Raw genomic sequence first — 18,638 nt, forward strand, 5'->3', positions numbered from 1 at the left:
GTCGTATCCCTCTGCGAGTGCAGATCCAGTCTCGGAGATGGTCTGTTTAGACTCCGGTCTTGGCTGAGGTCGGTGCTGTGGGTAATCGTCTGGTCGTCAGACTGACAGTTTACAACTGTTGTGGTCACGATGACAATCATCTAGACTCAGCCAGACCAGACCCTTGTATTTGAAGGTGGCTGTTTGTCAAAGAGTTTCCATCCACTCACAGAAAAACACACCAGCACACAAAAACAAACACACACACACACACACACACACACACACACACACACACACACACACACACACACACATCCAGACAGCTGAAACAATCACTTAAAGCAGCGGTTGAGGTTCCAGTTCCAGCTGTTTTTATGCCGCTGCTAAAATCTGCTCTGCCAAGGCATGTAATTTAGATGGAGCGATCACTGGGGTAGAAACGCACAAAAGTGGCACGTAAACGCACATTTACACACAAGCTCACGTGAACGCAGACACACACGTGGCCATTACCGTTAACCGTCGGCACACACGCATGCAACGCGAGCGTAATGAGGGTGCCAGCGAGTTAGCAACGCAGCCAGTCGCAAGAATGTTGTTTTCAACCCCAGGTGGTTCTACTTTTCCCTCTCAGCCCACTCACAGCCCTCCCCTCCCCTCCACTGCCCTTATATCGCTCCATCTCCCCATCTTCTTTTACTCTCCTTTGCTTCTCTTCCCCTTTATCATGGTCTTCATTTTTCCAGCTGAAGCGTGTTGCTTTCAGGTTCAAGTTGCAGGTTGCAATTTGTCCAATCTGTCCCCTTCCCCCTTCTGCACACAAGTCTCTCCAGAGCCCGCCCCCGTGTTTACATTCCCCTCTCCATATTTGGCCGGCTCAAGGTCCTTGTGCTTTGTGTTTCCCTTCTTGAAAGTGCATTGTGTGTGTGTGTGTGTGTGTGTGTGTGTGTGTGTGTGTGTGTGTGTGTGTGTGTGTGTGTGTGTGTGTGTTGCACACACTCCTCCACCTGTGTGCAGATATATGTGCCTGCATGCAGCCCGGTGAATGATCCACCCTTTCGGTTTCCTTCTATTGCTTTCCCCCCTTCGACATGAAAATGCATGATCGCACACACTCTCTCTCTGTACAGCGTTACCCTACCTGTGTCAGCCGGGACAGGATGCGGGGGGGGGGGGGGGGGGGGGGGAGGAGGAGGAGGAGGAGGAGGGATGAGGCAAAGCAAGGGTAATTCTGTAGTGACGGCGGAGGCGGGGATTGGTAGTGCAGGGACGGAGCAGGCGAGGAAGTAGTGACACGAGAGAGGGGAAAGAGAGAGGGGGGGGGGTGGGGGGGGGGGGGACACTGGGGGGCTGTTAGCACCTTAAGAGAAAGAATGTTCTTTCTTGTCTTCCTGTGGCAGCCTGAGAGGACGACAGCGGAGGAGCAAACTTCAGCTAAGCTGGTCTGAGTCTTTTCAGTCTCCCGTTTTTTCCTCTTCCTCCGTCCGTCTCCTCATCCTTTCTCATTCTGTCCTCGTCCTTGCCCCCCCCCCCCCCCCCCCCCACCCCCTCTTTCAGCTTGTCATCTGTTTCTCTTTTCCTCTTTCTCTGACTCCGAAGGGAGGCTTCAGAGAGCGTTTCCATCCTGTTTCTAGTCCTCAGTGGGAACAGTGAAAGTTTACTGACGGACTGCTGGTGAGTAAGTGAGCTGCTTTTTGATGCTAGTTTGGTGTTTTCTACTGAAGCTCTTACAGTGTTGGGGAAAGTTACACAGAGTGTTTACCAGTGTGTGTGTGTGTGTGTGTGTGTGTGTGAACGTACTATTCTGTGTGTGAGAGACCTAACAGACCAGCTGTGAGGTTTTACCATGCATGCCTGGTGTTTGAGTTTTATTGCCTCTCCGGACTTGAGAGCTGTGCTCATGCAGCTCTGGTATGCTCTGTATGTATTGTTACAGTCAGCCTTCTCTCATTTGAATGTGACGACCTTCATCAGCCTGTTTAGTTCTAATACGCACCGTCTAGTACGTCCAGCGGTGCAACGTACTACAGTTTTCATTAAATACAAGTCTAAAACATTACATTTACATTACAGTCATTTAGCAGACGCTTTTATCCAAAGCGACTTACAATTCAGTATCTATCTACAGACCGTAGACGCAGCTACGGGAGAACCGGAAAACCAAGATGTATTCAGGTTACTGACAACAAATAACAGCAGATCTTTATGATTGTGACGCAGGTACAATAGAATGCTGAGCATTTTTGCATTAAAAAACAACAATGTATCAATTATAAAAAAAATGTCCTAATTTGATTCATTTTCTTTTGATTGAACAACTGATTAATGAAATGATTGTCCCAGCTCCAGTAGGTTTACACCTTGCTGTAAGACTTAGGAATACACAATGTGTGTGTTCGTGTGTGTGTGTGTGTGTGTGTGTGTGTGTGTGTGTGTGTGCAATCAGCTCCATCTGACCTCAGGTACACGTCTATGATGGACGTGTTCCTTTGCATGACGCACACATACACAACTAAACACGCATGCATCCGTCAGCCTACACAAAGGGCCTCTGTGTTATCTACATGGAGTGTGTCTGTGGTCTAACAGGTGGTGTGTGTGTGTGTGTGTGTGTGTGTGTGTGTGTGTGTGTGTGTCATAGTGAATCACATACAGTAGTGGTGCAGGTAGCCTGTATATGTAGTAAGAGTATCTTCAATACAAAGATGTCATTTGGGCTGAAGTTAAAAATGAGTTAGTTAGTTAAAATGTTACATTTAACTTTGATTAACTCACTTTAATCTCCCTAAACAGTGTTCTCTGTGCAGCTGCTAATACAGATTAGAGAAGATAGGAGTTCAAAAATGAATCAAGAACATAATTGATGATGAAATGAAATAAATAAAGTTAGTTAAAGCCCTAATTTGATGTACAGAGACGAGGCAGAAATGGACCGTGCTGCGAATCCTACGTCATTAAATATGAAATAGCAGTTTTGGGCTCCCTGACTTCCTCACGTCCTCCTCACATCTGACATCAAACCGACACCCTTGCTTCTACAGGTCACCTTCTCGTCTGTTTTCACTCTTCCGTCAACAACATAAACCTTCTGCTGACCTCCGTCATGTTTCTCTTCACAGCTCCACCTCACGTCCTGGACCCTGGAAATGGCAGTTTGTTTGCCAGAGTGAGGAAGAAGAGTAGTGAGGAAGGAGCTTCGTTCCGCCTGACCACCAGCAGCCCCGGTTGCAGTGACCGAGCTCCGTCTGCCAGCAGTGACTCGGGCCTGTCTGTAGCCTCTCAGGGGTGGACCGGAGCCGGGCGGAGCAGGGGGGCTGCACGGGACAAGTGTACCCAGGCAGGGAAGCTGCTCTCCGGGTTGGACTTTGAGATCGCTCAGCCTCTTCTGGAGGTCATGACTGAGCTTGCTGCGGCCGGCGGATGGGAGGGGGACACGACCGGAGACGGCTCTGACCTGGGACACGCCATCAACGGAGAGGCCTCGTCCAGCGAGAGGGAAACTGACATATTAGATGACGAGGACGACGTAGACGGCGTAGCGCCTCCCGCGTCAGACATGCCGAGCTCAAGCAGCGTCTGCTCCCTCTCCTCTGAGAACCTGCCCGAAACGCAGAGGTCAGCCCACGGCGAGTACTCCACGCACTCCTGGCTTCGGCAGCAGCAGATGGTTGACGTCGTCGCTGTCGCCGACGCCTCCCTTCAAGTTGACGGGGAAGAGAGGTTGAGCCGGCTGAAGAAGCAGAGGCCGCCGCCTCTGGTGGCTCCTAACACCCCGCCTCGAGGACTCAGCAGCAAGGAAGCGGTGCAGAGAGGGCCGGCGAACGAGGACGGCGAGCGCAATGTCGCACGACACACAGGTGTCACACCGGACGTACGGTCCGTCAGCGCCGCGCTCGCCGCGTCTTGCCAAGACGAGGATTTGTCGTCGTTGACCACAGATATTGACGAGTCCATAGAGCAGCTGAACCAGCTGATTCTTGATTTGGACCCCACCTTTATTCCCGTTCCTACCGCCCTGTCCCACTCCGCCTCCCTCCACTCCAACGGCCTCAGCCACAAGGGAAATACCCATCTGTCAGGTAAGACAGTGACAATGAGTGCAGCATCACCGCACAGAATGAAAATACTAGTTTCAAACGATGCCGAATCCTCATCTCGGCTCGCAGAACGGCTCTAGGGTCGGCACTGTCGATCGGTTAGTCCACCGGACTGAAATCTCCAACAACTATTGCATGTATTACCACGAAATTTTGCACAGACGGTTATGGTTCCCAGATGATGAGTCCTACTGACTTTGGTGATCCTCTGACTTTCTCTGTAGCGCCACCAGCAGGTTGACGTTTTGGGTTTTGAGTGAAAGTTCCCAACAACTCTTGGGCGGTTTGTCATGAAATCTGGTCATCCAATCTTTGGTTCATGACCAAACACCTGCAGAACTGCTGTCATTCCCCATGCGCCTCGGCTGCACTTTGTGTACCTTGTATACCTGCTAAGCCTCAGTAGCATTAGCATCGCTACGTTAGCATTTAGCTCAAAGCCCTGCTGTGTTGAAGAGCGGACTCACTGAGCTAGACGTGCGGCGGATGTTCACGAGGCTGATCAAACCTCAGCACTTACAGCCGACGCTTTCTGCATCGCTAAACACAGCTATAACTATAAACGTACGTATTTTGGGTAAAGTGACCCTTTACTGTGGTACAATATAACAGTACCTTCACACAGCTCTACTGGTACAGAGACATGAAACAGTCCACTGTAATACTGAAATGCCACGCTAAAGAAAACACACGTGTGCCAACAAGCTGGCTGGCAGATGAAGCTCGCACGTTGGACGCGTTACATTGTGGAGCTCGGTGCGGCCTGCACATACAGGGCAACATTCATAACCCACACTGGAATACTGAAGCGCTGCCCGATTGTGGAAATCTACATCTGGGTTTGTTGAAGAACAGAAGGTGTGTTTGTTAGTGCGCGCAAGTGTTTGCTGAAAGGGTGGAAGCATTGGATTTAAACAGTTAGAGAATATTCCTGCAACGTAAAGCAGGAGAATGTGTTTACCCTCCAGTCCGTCTCGTTCTGAGTGGAAACGTACAGCGGTGGAAGAGAAGGTTGCATAAGTGAAGCATGTGTGAGGAGCAATCCGACCTCTCACCCCGGTGAAGCTGTCATGAGTCCGTAACGTGAGGGAGCTCAAAGCTTTAGATCCAGATCCAGAATCAATCCACTGCAGACCTTCTGATTAAACCATAACAGAACAGTTTTAATAGAGCAGTTCAACTACTCAGAATCTGAGACGAGGCAAACACGTTGAACACGTGTGCTCGATCAAATATCTTCTCGGTTGTGAAGCCTGCAGAGTACAGTTTGCTGTTACACACCAATGTTGTCTTTCCTCCAACACACCTGCTCAGCTCTTCCTTCTTCACTTCCAGTTGTTCTTGATTTAGTTGATTTCATTCATTTGCATTGTCAAGACCCGCGACTTACTTGCAAAACCTTTTTTTAAATCTTGAACCTGAACATGTCCCAGTGACGATCCCTGTTTCCCTGAAGCACGTCTGCCATCTTTGGCTCTCCATCACTGCTTCTTGTCCTCCTGCCGGCACATATGTCAGACTGACTCCCTCTGACATCCACTGGAAGAAGAGCCACATTTCTGCCGCGACCTCCACCCTTGATTCATTTTCTGTTTGAGAACGGTGGGTCATAGGTGTGCGGGGGGGCGATGTCGTCGCTTCCCGGCTCTGTGCATGCGGAGCAGCTGGCGCATCAAAGCTAACCCCCGAGCGGTCCCGGCGGGTTCTTATGGGAGCTCCCGACAGTCGAGAGCAATCCCTGACGGCTCCTGAATCTCTGCCCCGCGGGGTTACATTACTGCTGACCTCTGACCTCTGACCGCGTGTTTATTGTGCAGCGTCAGGGCGACGAGAGGTCTCGTGGCTCTTCTCCCGATCGTGGAATTTGAGCACAGGAAACGGAGCATGTGTTTCTGTATGTGTGTGGGTAGGCGAGTTTGAGAATCTCCCGAGGGCTCGATTGAAGCAGCACCGCTAATATTTCACTGCTGAGTTACTGCAGCAGTTTGTAATGTGTGGTTTTCACAGCCGTGTTTTGAGGCAGGAGTTTTGTAAGTGATCAGGAATGCTTTTGAAGTTTTGACACAACACTTCTCTCTCCAGTGTGTTTGCATCATCCCCCCCCCCCCCCCCCCTTCTGGCTGTCAAGCTAAAGGAACTGAAGTATTTCTTCCTTCCCTGACGATCCACTCACACCACGATGTTCCGCCATCTGGTCACAGTGAAGTCTTGTTGGGTCGCACAGCGTCTGACCCGATGACAGGAGCCGCCCGGTGCCGTCGAGACGCTTTTGTCAGGGACAAACACGGCAACGCGTGAACCGCTGTCATCACCTTTAATTGCCATTTCACCAACAATGTGTCAGTGCTGGTTGTTGCCGTGTTTGTGTTCGACCGAACTGTTTGTGGACATTTCATTTCATGGAAGAACCCATGATTGTGGTTGATTCTTTGGCTGATTATATTTCGGATTCTAATCTGTCTGTCTGTCTGGCTCTTCTTATCTGCCCCCCCCCCCTCCTCTCCTTATCTCAGGTTGGAAGCAGCAGATGCAGGTCAGCGACGTGACGGACTACGCTGGTCTCCATTCTCCAGGATGGAGGCCGGGTGGTGCTCAGAGCTTCAGAGGCTCGCCCGTCCGCACTCCCCCCTTCTCCCCGTCTCAGGTGATCCCAATCTCCCAGCTCGCCTCAGCTGACAGACACTTTGACACAAGTCTACTGTTTTCAGCAAGACGGCTGTTTAGACAGAAAACAAGCTCTTAAAATGTACACTAGACCTGCTAACTTACATACATGATTAACTTGTAAACTATTACAACTAATCCTCATTTGAGATGTGTAGTTTTATGTGCAAATGTGAAAGATACCACATGTTCTTCTTGGTTATCTTCTAACAAGAATATTTAGCTTGTAACTTAGCAATGAATGATGTTATTGCCTCTCAAACTGCTGGTTAACTTTACGTGGATTTATTTACTTTCTCAGCTTGTTTGACGTCGGTGTTGAATGTCAAAGACTGTGAATTCATGTGTTACTGAATCCCATGAAAGAACAAAGATAACACAGATTCATCATTTTAAAATCAGTTCAAATGTCTGTATAGATTATATAGATTATGACTATGTAACTTTATCTGCATCTGTAGATGTTTCTTTCCTCCCTCTTCTTCTTCTTTATGGTTCTGCTCCTGCACTCACTGGAGATACGGCTGGGTGGCATGAATGGCCAAACTGTTTACACCAAAACACCGCTGTAGCCACACAGATCACAAGACTGATGTCTGCTGATGTGTGTGTCTCTGTGTGTCTGTGTGTGTGTGTGTGTGTGTGTGTGTGTGTGTGTGTGTGTCTGTGTGTGTGTGGGGGCTTGTTACCCTTTAAAGACTCACAAAAACATGTTATTGACTTTTCCCCTGATTTTTTTTTTTTACTCTCTTTCATCCTGTTCTTTTTTTAAAGCATGGACATCTCTACAAAACCAACAGCGTGGACTATCGGGGACAGACAGACAGCCCTGACATTGTCCCTGCTACTCCGGCCTTCCCGGTGTCTCCTCCGACGCCCTACGGTAAGAGACGCGGTCAGAATGGACACTTGATGCGTCTCCATGCGGGCGCGTCCGCAGTTTGGAGTCTTATCGGCGTTTGCCTTCTCTTCCCAGTGAAACATTTCTCAGAGTTTTCCCAGCTCAGGACTGGAGGGCAGTGGGACCAACACAGCTGGACACAAGGTACACTTCCCAGAGAGAGAGTGTGTGTGTGACCATACACTGTACATGTATATGTGTGTGTGTGTGTGTGTGTGTGTGTGTGACTGGCGAGACCATTAGAGTTTAAACGCTTGAGCTCCTGATTGCTGCCGGACAGGGTTCAAGGGCCGGCTGGAATGTCCTCTTGGCATAATTTACCAAATATACACACACACACACACACACACACACACACACACACACACACACACACACCTGGCCTGTCCTTTGTTGCCATTGGCTGGATATGTGGGCATGGCTCTGTTTGTGGTAAGTTGGGTCTGGAGGCAGACAGATGGTGTGTTTATTATTTTTTAGGTTTAAGGTAAAAAGTGGTCGGATGAGTTGATCAAATGGATTGGGATGTCCACGAAGGGGACAGCTGATTCTGGACGTCCTCTAATAATAGTTGACGGTAACAGAGGAAGAGACCACCGCAGGCAGGATGTCCACTCACTTCCTGTTCTGGGAGGGGACGGGAGGAGGGGGGAGGGTCTTTTGTTGCTGGGACATCCTGCCCGAGGAGACGTGTACCACACAGCTGCAGAAGACATTTACTGTGGTGTCAGAAAACACCAGCGTCTCTCAGCGGCTGAGTCTCATATCTGATCCGAGTGTCGTGTGCTGTTGAGCTGTTGAGCTGTTGAGCTTTACCGCAGAGGGAGAAAAGACAACATGTGACGTGACAATAGTTAGGGTGCTGCTGTGGGAACACGACCGAAGTCTCTGACAAAAATCATTTCATCCGTTTCTGTTTGGGTGCCCGTGGACTCATTCTGTTGTGAAATATGGAAAAGATGGTAAATCTGAAGGATGAACATATCAGGGTGTCCGTCTTTGCATCCCGAATCGACTGCCTGCCTTCACCTCAGCTAAAGGTTTGGAGGAGCTGAACATAACTGGAAATAACGAAGCAGGAAATGACATCAAATAGCAAGTTTCTCTACTTTAATAGTCCAAAACCAACAAAAACAAACGGCTGAAAATGCACAAAGTCTTTCTAAATATGTGTACGTCTATGTATTTAGCAATATTTTGGCAACACTATGAGTATTCCCAACATTTGTTAAAGGTAGAACCACTATTTTATAAACACCTTTATAAATGGTCGTATGGCGGCATTGACTCATGAAAAGGGAAGTAAATGCATATATATATCAAATCTGTTTATCATCAGATCACATCAAATATTGTGACCATGTCCATGTACTGATAACAAAAGCAAAGAACTACTCATGATGACATTTGACGGGTCGGTCCGTTCTCTTAAGGCAGATCCGCCTGTTTATTGTAAACACCTTTGTCAGCTGATGAAAGAGTCATTACTCCGTGTGTACAGAACAAACACACCGGAGTCTTTCTCTCCTCTGGATGGACAGCAGAAGTAACAAAGGACGCAGAGTATCTGGAGCTCACCAACAGTCTGAGGGGGGGGGGGGGGTCGGACGAGCGTTTCCTGTTTCCCACGTTAAAGGCAGACGATTGTCTGGAAAACAATTCAGATTCCCCCGTTTGAATGATTCGTCCTTAATGTCAGTCATTACCGTGATCACAGTTTGACCCGAGGCTTCTGTAATGTGGGCCGCAGCAGGTAGCTCCAAAACAGCAGCGGAGCTTGTCAGCCGGCCACGCCGAGCCCTTCAGCTGTTCTCCCACTGTGTGATCACACCGGGCCGGTCGCACCGGGCCTTCTGGGATCCTGAGGTGTTGTGTGCGTGCTGTGAGGGTATCGCACAGACAGTACGATCTACATTTCAGGATCTACATTTCAATGTAAAATAGGTTCTAACTACATTTTTAGACCACTAGGTGGCTTTTGACCTGCAAAATCACCAGATCAGTCCTGACAGGGATTACTTAAACACAGGAATGTGGCTGACGGGTGACACACACGTGTCATTTGAGAAACCAGCCTGCCTTTGTCTTGAAGTTATTGTAGCTCTGACTTCATCTATTGGGTTTTTAAAGTATTCCATCAAAGAAATCACAACAGCATTGACCCGAAGACGACCTCTGCCGCTGCCTCTGTGCTCGTATGCTTTCATTTCCTAGTCAAATGTTACATAATATCATTTCCTTTGTGTACTTTGTGGCCCGAAATCAAAATAAACAGAGATAAACGCAGAAGCTCTCAGAGCAGCGGAGGTTTTTTCGGCCAGAGGAATGCGGATGCCGCGATGAGCCGAGGTGAGCTTTAGCGAAGGCAGATGGTTGGTTCAGACAAACACTTGACTGTCTGAACCTCGGGGGTCAAAGGTCAGGAGAAAGTACTGGGGAGTGGGGCAGAGAGGACAGGGGAAACCTCTCCTCCTCCTTCAGATGACTGGGTGCGTTGTCAGTGACGAACGAGAGACACGATGCATCTTAACCGGCTCCTATTTCCTGCTTCACTGCTGAAGAGACAAATAGTGGTAATGTCCTTCTTCAAAAACCCCTCGATATGAACGTGATTAAACTTACCCAAAATGTCAAAACTATTCCTTTAATACAGGGACGGACAGAAGACGACGACGTACTCTTAGGCCCTTGTCCCTTTCTGATGCTCTTGGAGGTTTTGTCTCAGAGCTCATGTCCCCGCTGACACACCAGTAAACTCGACGCAAATCAATCAAGAGCTGCATGGTGTAATTTATGACGCGCTAAGATTAGACACATGGCAGGAGACATGGTCAGTGTGTGTCTGCATGCCTTTGTCTCTGTGTTTGTGGCGAGCAGATGGTGGGAGTGGACACACATGCCTTGACAGAGAGGCCATAGAGACACCCCCCCCCCCCCCTCCCTCCCTCCCTCCCTCCCTACCCGACCACCACCACCACCACCACCACCTCCTCCCTCCTCTCTGGTCCATAAAAGGCCACATATGACCTCTGACCACTGGAGTCCATTCTGATTGGGGGAAAGTGCTTGCAGTGGCCCAGCAGGAACAATGCTCAGTGGTCAGCGAGAGGAAGAGGAGGGAGGGTATGTAGACATGCGTGGAGGGGAGGGGGGGGGGGGGGAGCAGCTCTCTACCTCTTGTCCCTCCCTCCATACAAACCCAGAAGTGAAGCTGTGTCACAACAAGCCAGGAACGAACGGGGAGCTTATTTTTTAATTATTTTTTTTTCCATCTGGGGGGAACGCAAAGGATTCGGGCATAGCGGCGAAACGATCCAGCCGCTGAGAACAAAAACTTCTCCGAGTCGAGGCTCAGATTGCTTTCAGGAGAAAGAGGAGAGGAGGAGATTGTGGTAACAGGGAGAGTTTCATTCACACTGGGAGGCAAGAACACACCAGACCAGAGATAGAGACTTTGGAACAGGAAGGTGAAGGATCCTAAAAACAGGAAACCGGCAAATAACGGGAGGCTTCAGAGAGCGTCACGCCATGACCGCGTCTCTCGGTACGTACGAACACGCACACGTGTGTCACAGAGCTTTGTGTGTAAAGAACCCCCCCGATCTCTCCAGGCCAGCGTGTGAACTCTTAACACCTTTTCCTTTCCTCCTTGCGTTCGATACTGTTTCTCCTTCTCTCAGCAGGATCCTGTTTTCTGCTCGTTCTCTCTCTGCTCTCTACGCAGCGTTATCTCTGTCTCTCCTGGGAACTTTAAGGAGGGTACACACTTCACATCTCTCCTCCAGGCCGCTGGTATTTGCAGACAGCTTCTGGAATTTCTTCTTTTTTTTTGTTGTGTCAGATAACTTTTCTCTTTTCAAGACACTTTGTCTCTTTGTCTCTTTGTCTCTTTGTCTCTTTGTGCATGAAAATGCTTGTTTTTGGTCGTTGTGGCTCTGGACAGCTGTACGTATGCAGCCCCTCTGACATCTCACACTCGGTGGGCCGATGAGCTGGTTTGTTCCACTGCATCGCTCATGATCTCATCCTCTTAAAGGCTATTTTGGACTCCAGCGTGCGGCCATGGAAGACCGATGTATTGGCGGTTAACCGATGGAGACTTTTTTTTCTTCCCCCTTTTTTTCCTTCTTCTGCAGAAGCCTTTAGAGATTCAGCTGTTTCTTTTCTTCTTTTTGTCGGGGTGCTCATTGCTTCCCACATCTCCCCAGATGTTATCATACACGATTAAGTCAAATGGTTCCAAAATGTTCGCGGTCATCTCGAGCACAAAGAGAACATTGGAAGTCGAGCACATATTTTCCACGCGTGTTGAAACTGGAATGCCGGTGTGCTCGATGCCACTTCTCTATTAAGTGAAATGTCTGCGTCTTTACGGCCCTCCAGAAGTCATGTGGTTTTGCAGAGAGCAAACACAACTAGAGCGGAAACAATTAGTCGAATTAGACGACACTTACCTCTAATTCACACAACAGCTTTTGGATATAACCTTGTCAATTGGTGATAAATAGCAACAATGTGTTCAATACATTTTCAGGTGATTTATTCGGATTAACTGTAAATGTAAACTAGGAGTTCTTCAGTCAGGCAAGCATACAATTCAGCATGAATCGATGAACACTGAATGTGTACACTGTGTACAGCATTTCTCCCCATCTTATAACATGTTGTAGACCAAACTGTTCCAGATCCATTCAGAAAATAACTGTCAGGTTAGTCCATAGTTCAGCCGCACAACAGGAACGTTTAGCCGGCGTTGAAAGCAGGTTGACGACATTCGCTGCCACGTGTGAGATTGGGTGAAAAATCGATAATTTCCTTGGGGGGGGGGGGGGGGGGGGGGGGGGAGAAAGTTCTTACGAGACGCTGTACAGACGTCTGCTGTGTGAGAGACAGTCGGCTTAAGGGCAAAAAAAAAGAAAAAAGGCAGAAATGTTGACGACGCAGTGGAGAGAAGGTTCAGGGAGCAGACACCAAGGTGGGAAGAAGGAAACAAGGACTGTGTGGTCTGTGGAGTCACTGACTCAGTGTGTGTGAGATGTACCAGAGCATCAGTGATACATGTAGTGACATAATGCTGTCTGGTATGTATCTACACCATACAGTAAACAACAACATGGCAACAAGACACTTAAAACTACGGCAGTACCGGATCACTGCTAGCGTCCGGCACGCTTCCCCTATTCATGATCTATTGTGGATTATTGACCATGTATCCTAAAACACTGTGCAGATAAAGAGAGCGTCATACAACACAGTGCTGGTGGAGTTGAGGAACCTGGAGTCGGTGCGACCCGACAGCATCAGAACTGTGGACAGCTCCCGGTCGACGCTGATTTTGGCGTCTTGATTCAAACTAAAGCTTTGAAGACGTTGAGGTTTCACATAGATGTTAAACTGTCAACACCTGTTAACTCATCGCTATGAAGTACATGTTGTAATGGCGACAGAATAATGAAACCATCAGCGTTGATGTTGGCCCCCTATGAGCCTCGTTGTCAGTGTGTTGTACAGGAAACGAAGGCTTGATTTTGCTTTTGTCTTCCCTGGTCACTATCGGTAACCGTCCCCAACCAATGAGCATCCATGCAAGTGTGTTTTGCAGTTACCACCCCCCCCCCCCAATGGTGAAACAACGGACAGTGATCCGATTGTCTATGCACCAGTGATCCCACGCCAGGGGAGGAACAGTTGTCTGGTTCCACTTTAGAAATCTATTCTTTAGAAATAGAGTTGAAACAACAGATTAATGTCCTCCATGTCTAAAACAACCTTCACGTTAGCGAAGCAAACTTTGTGATACAGAGTGAAGCTGAGCATCGTGTGAACGACGAGTTATTCTGCGACACAGCGGACATGTTCGGAATCACCAGGAGAACTACTTATGATGCATGATCACTTCCCCAGATGGGCGAAAGCTGAGGAATTTCACTTCAGCTTCAAACCGTGATCATGTGTCTCGGACATTTTTTTGCAGTTAAAAAACTGATATTCATTTTGAGCTTCAGGAAAACTGAGCCTCCATATCTCCACATATGATCCTAAACTCTGACAAGAGAGATTTTTCATAAGTTCATAAAGTCATCAACTTATTGCCAGAATACTCCCATAAACACCTCCGGGGACGACGGTATTCTCTCCCATAACTCTTTCTTTCAAAGCCGCCTCCACTGCCGTTGCTCCTCCCCCCGTTTCCCTCCCTCCACTTGTTGGTAGCGCTGTTGTTCTTCACTCCCTCCTCAGCTAGCTCCTAACCGTAGCCTCTCCTCCGCCGCTTCGCTAAGTCGATAAAGCTGTCCGTTCACACGCCAAGACAGAGCAGAGGAATCTGATTTACAGACGACCGCCTGCTTAGTTTGTCCACTTTTATAGGAAAAATTCTCTCTTTCTGTATAGGAGGAGGAGGAGGAGGAGGAGGAGGGAGGACACAGCAGGGTCTGATTGATTTGTACTGAAGGAGGGAGGACAACTGATCGCATTCTGATGCAGCACCAAGTGATACCAAGGACAGAGCTGCACAGGCAGAAATCCCTCAATGGTTCTTAATTAAAGCTCTCCTACAGCATTTATTAAAGGACCAGATAATGAATCTCTGCAGCTCTACTGAGCTTTAAGCCTCTTTTAGAGCATCCGTTTTTTAATCGTACAGTCATTTACAGTGTAACTCAGTCGCTCATCAGACCCACAGTGAACAGCAGACAGACACAGTTAGCGACCAGCTGGTGAAGAAAGTGGAGAGTCTGATATTTGTTATTGGTGGAGACCAAATCAGAGCTAAAAGGAGAGTGACCGATGGACTTCTGTCCATCAGGTGGACACCAACATGAGAGCAGAGGGATGATTGTGTTGCTCTCTGTCTGCTGCACGGCCGTGACGATCACAACGCGATGCCATGTTGGGTGTTTATGGGGTGTTAGCGGCGTTCATCTGGCCAGGAATGAATCAGCGAATGCAGGTTTAATTAAAGACACTGGCTGAGGATTTCGTTGATCACATATTAATTATAGGATTTCCTGCCATTTCATGTGTCGGCACCAGCTTTAGAGGTCAATACTGCAGCAACATTTATGACATAAAAAAAAGCATTCAACCTGCATGCAAGAAGTGGGTGAAGTTGTGACAGAATTCATTACGCTGCGCCGGCTTTTCACAACTGGTGAAACTTGCAAAAAGGTGAATTGAGTTTTGACAACTCCTCCTTCTTTTCATGCCTGAAAATATTCTCTACAGTCGTGAAACAATTGCTACTAAAGCTTGTATCCCTGATCCTGAAAATTGTGTTGTTTTTATTCCCATATCTGCTAATAAGATGCTGAATTTTGATCGTGATTGATCTGCCTCACAGAGGTTTGTATCCATCATTTTAATTTAATGTGGATTATCAATAAGAACCTCTTTATTATATGGACTTTCAGTGGGCCTACGGACCACAGCAGGTGTCTTCCTCCTCATTGTGTTCCTACTTCCTCTCAGAGTTGCTCTTTCGCTCCCTTTTTCCCTTCGTGCCCCTGAGAAGCCGAAGCCTGTGATCGCTGTGAACAGCTGTAACACGCCGTAGACCTCCGGAACTGTCAGCCTCAGTCTGTGTGTGTGTGTGTGTGTGTGTGTGTGTGTGTGTGTGTGTGTGTGTGTGTGTGTGCATACGAAGTGCTTGCACTCACATTCCTGTGGTCAGCAGGGAGTCTGCGAGCCCACTGTTGTTCTGCATAACTCCACATGCATCACTGTGTTTATGCATGTGTGTAGGCTCTCCCTCCCGTCTAATGAGATGCTGCTCAGAGAGTACATGTTTGGCTGCGTGAGAGGGAGAAATAAAGAGAGAGAAGCGCTTCTTTGTCACACAACACGACACAGGAGCTCTTCAGCTTCACCGGACGTGCGACGGCTGCATGTTTCTCCTCTCCTCTTGTTTTTCTGTGCCTCGTCTTTCATACCATTCTGTTTATGCGGCCACCTGCGTGGTCTGAGATGGGAAATATGAAGAGAAACATCATCTCCAGATGACCTCACTGTGGTGTGATTGATTAATAGGATTATCTCCGTACACAGCATGAAGGTATGCGCACAGTTTCAGTCTGAGCCACGCAACCCGTTTCTCTCCACCATCAGGAAAGTGTGTGTGTGTGTGTGTGTGTGTTATGGGTTATGGGCGGGGGCTATCGGCTGGTGGAGGTTGCCAGGCGTGCCCACATGGGTCGGTGCCATCTGGAATTGGTTTAGCACGGTTCGACCCGGACTGAAGAGGCTTTTGTACTCACTCGGAGCTGCGCAAGTGAGGAGAAAACAATGGACAGAAAAACACCGCTGAAAAAACGAAAACTTCAACAAAAAAAAAGAGTTGAAGCCCAGAGCGGAGTACAACACCGTGCCAAAGCAATACATTCAGCAACGATAGTAAAAAACACACTCGCTTTGTGACGACGTTGAACAAACCAGACATCTGAAATGAAGTGCTTTACCTATAAAAAAAAAGTCAAAAATTGCTCAATTTGAGATATAAGTCACAAACTGTATTTGTATTACTGGTTTATTTAGCAAACACCAGAAACCGCCGTTCGTTTCCTGTCTGCAGCAGACATTAGTCTCTTATTACCACCATCGCTCCCTATCCCGTCAGCATGACGACGGAGCTCCACTAACGCTAATGAAGCTCTTATTCTAACACGAACAATGACCTTTCCCCAACACCAGCCACGTTGCAAGATGAGAAAACAGGAAGTGTGAGTCCTTTTGGAGGTACCAACAAATGATGTCCTCCTGGTTATCTACGTGTGTCCCCTGGACATATGTCTCATTTATTAAAGGAGATTATATTCGACACCATCTTCCGGTCCGGGCATATTTCATCTGAGGGACCTGCTGAGGTTTAATACCCTGACCTCTTTCTGGTTTTAACCAGGCTCTAGAGAGAGAATGCTCTTATTTTGTAAGGGAAGGGAGTCCAAAATATGTTTTCGCAAATTCTGAGAAGATGTCATTCAAAAAAGTATTTTGAGTATTTAGAGCATTGCTTCTGTTGCCCCGTCTGTTTGACACCGGCTCACTGGGGGCTGCTCTCTCTCTTTCTCTCTGTGTCTCTCTCTCTCTCTCTCTCTGTCTCGCTCTCTCTGTCTCTCTCTCTCTCTCTCTCTCTCTCTCTCTCTCTCTCTCTCTCTCTCTCTCTCTGTCTCTGCCTCTCTCTCTGTGTCTCTCTCTCTCTCTCTCGGTCTCTCTCTCTCTCTCTCTGTCTCTCTCTCTGCCTCTCTCTGTCTCTCTCTCTCGGTCTCTGTCTCTCTCTGTCTCTCTCTCTCTCTCTCTGTCTCTCTCTCTGCCTCTCTCTGTCTCTCTCTCTCGGTCTCTCTCTGTCTCTCTCTCTCTCTCTCTCTCTCTCTCTCTGTCTCTCTCTCTCGGTCTCTCTCTCTCTCTGTCTCTCTCTCTGCCTCTCTCTGTCTCTCTCTCTCGGTCTCTGTCTCTCTCTGTCTCTCTCTCTCTCTCTCTCTCTGCCTCTCTCTCTGTCACTCTCTCTCTCTCTGCCTCTCTCTCTGTCTCTCTCTCTCGGTCTCTGTCTCTCTCTCTCTGCCTCTCTCTCTCTCTCTCTCTGTCTCTCTCTCTCTCTCTGTCTCTCTCTCTGTCTCTCTCTCTCTCTGTCTCTCTCTCTCTCTCTCTGCCTCTCTCTCTCTCTCTCTCTCTCTCTGTCTGTCTCTCTCTCTCTCTCTCTGTCTCTCTCTCTCTCTCTCTCTCTCTCCCTCTCCCTCCCCAGGTTTCTCACTATTGACAGTGAGTAGCTATGGATACTGTGCGGCGTGGGTGCAGGAGGTGAAAGGTGTATTCGGGTGTGATGACGACCAGCGGAGCCTCACAGAGCTCGAGTCTGGTCTGAGGTCAGGCGTCAGGGTGAGGGCAGCCAGCGTTGCCACAGATTGGGCTCTTCTGTAATTAACTGGATGAGCAGATGTGACAAACCACAGTGAGGACAGTCAGCCGTGGGAACGGAGAGAGACAAAGCTCGGACGCTTTCTGAGAAACGTCCCGAGAGAGAGACTGACAGGGACTGTGGGAATGTTTGAGGACTCCCCGGAGCATTCCCCTCATTTTGTGTTTGTTTTCTTCATGGATTATCTTATTTTCTGAGCTGCACACAAGGACGAGTCAGCGTGTCGGCGATGAGAGGTTTGGGTCCAATCGGAGGCCGGTCAGTGCTCTGGACCTCTGACCCCAAAGAGAGCAAGTTGAGTGTCGACTGCTTGTGTGTGGTGTATCAGATGCTCCACTGGGAGAATCCAACGGCACCAAACCATCAAAACATGTCTACTAACTGACACTGGTTACATATACAAGTACTGCCCAATATATATATAAAGATCCTTAACTTAAGTAAAAGTACTGCAATCTAAATTCAGATTCAAAAGCATGAAAGCAAGATATATTACTGCATAAAAAAGTGTTATTAACGCATTAACATGTAAGCCTAAGTAGTCAGACTTGTGATATCTGATATGCAGCACGTAGTGTTGAACCATAAAGAATGACTCAGTGGTGGAGGAGCTATTCAGATCCTTTACTTCAATAAAAGTAGCAACGGCAAAAAGTAAGGAATATGAGCTGACGGTGCTTTTCACTCTCATCATAGGTGGTTCAAAGTCCATAACAATGAATCAAAATTCAATTGACACACAGTGAACATGGAGCTTTTGGGACACTTAAACTGTTGGTGTGTGTGTGTGTGTGTGTGTGTGTGTGTGTGTGTGTGTGTGTGTGTGAAAGATTCTTTAAATTCATTAACAGCCCACGTGTGATTATATAATCCACTCGAAGACGATGCTGCTCGTCCAATATGATCACAGACAAAGCTGAGTCCAGATCCCTCCATCTCAGAGTCTCAGAGCGCTTGAATGGAGGGAAGGAGCGGAAGAGAGGGGGTGTGGGGGGGGGGGGGAGCCGGCCGAACAAGGAGCTCTTTATAATGATCGACTCTTTACACGGTGACTCATCGCACTTCACAGGCCCGTCTGTGGCCT

The 18,638-nt window shown here is 48.2% G+C and overlaps 1 protein-coding gene across 1 annotated transcript in view; it reads left to right on the forward strand.

The window, feature by feature from the left end:
- The window catches only part of tns3.2 (tensin 3, tandem duplicate 2), a 35,458-nt gene that overhangs the window by 10,369 nt on the left and 6,451 nt on the right, over positions 1-18,638 (forward strand). Inside the window, 4 exon segments of the mRNA XM_068725081.1 lie at positions 3,102-4,061; positions 6,593-6,723; positions 7,518-7,626; positions 7,720-7,788. Coding sequence (XP_068581182.1) covers positions 3,102-4,061; positions 6,593-6,723; positions 7,518-7,626; positions 7,720-7,788 — 1,269 coding nt within the window.

Source organism: Cebidichthys violaceus, unplaced genomic scaffold (genome assembly GCF_023349555.1).
Source record: "Cebidichthys violaceus isolate CVI_PGR_0920_01 unplaced genomic scaffold, fCebVio1.0.p SCAF_33, whole genome shotgun sequence".
In the NCBI taxonomy this organism is placed as follows: Eukaryota; Metazoa; Chordata; class Actinopteri; order Perciformes; family Stichaeidae; genus Cebidichthys; species Cebidichthys violaceus.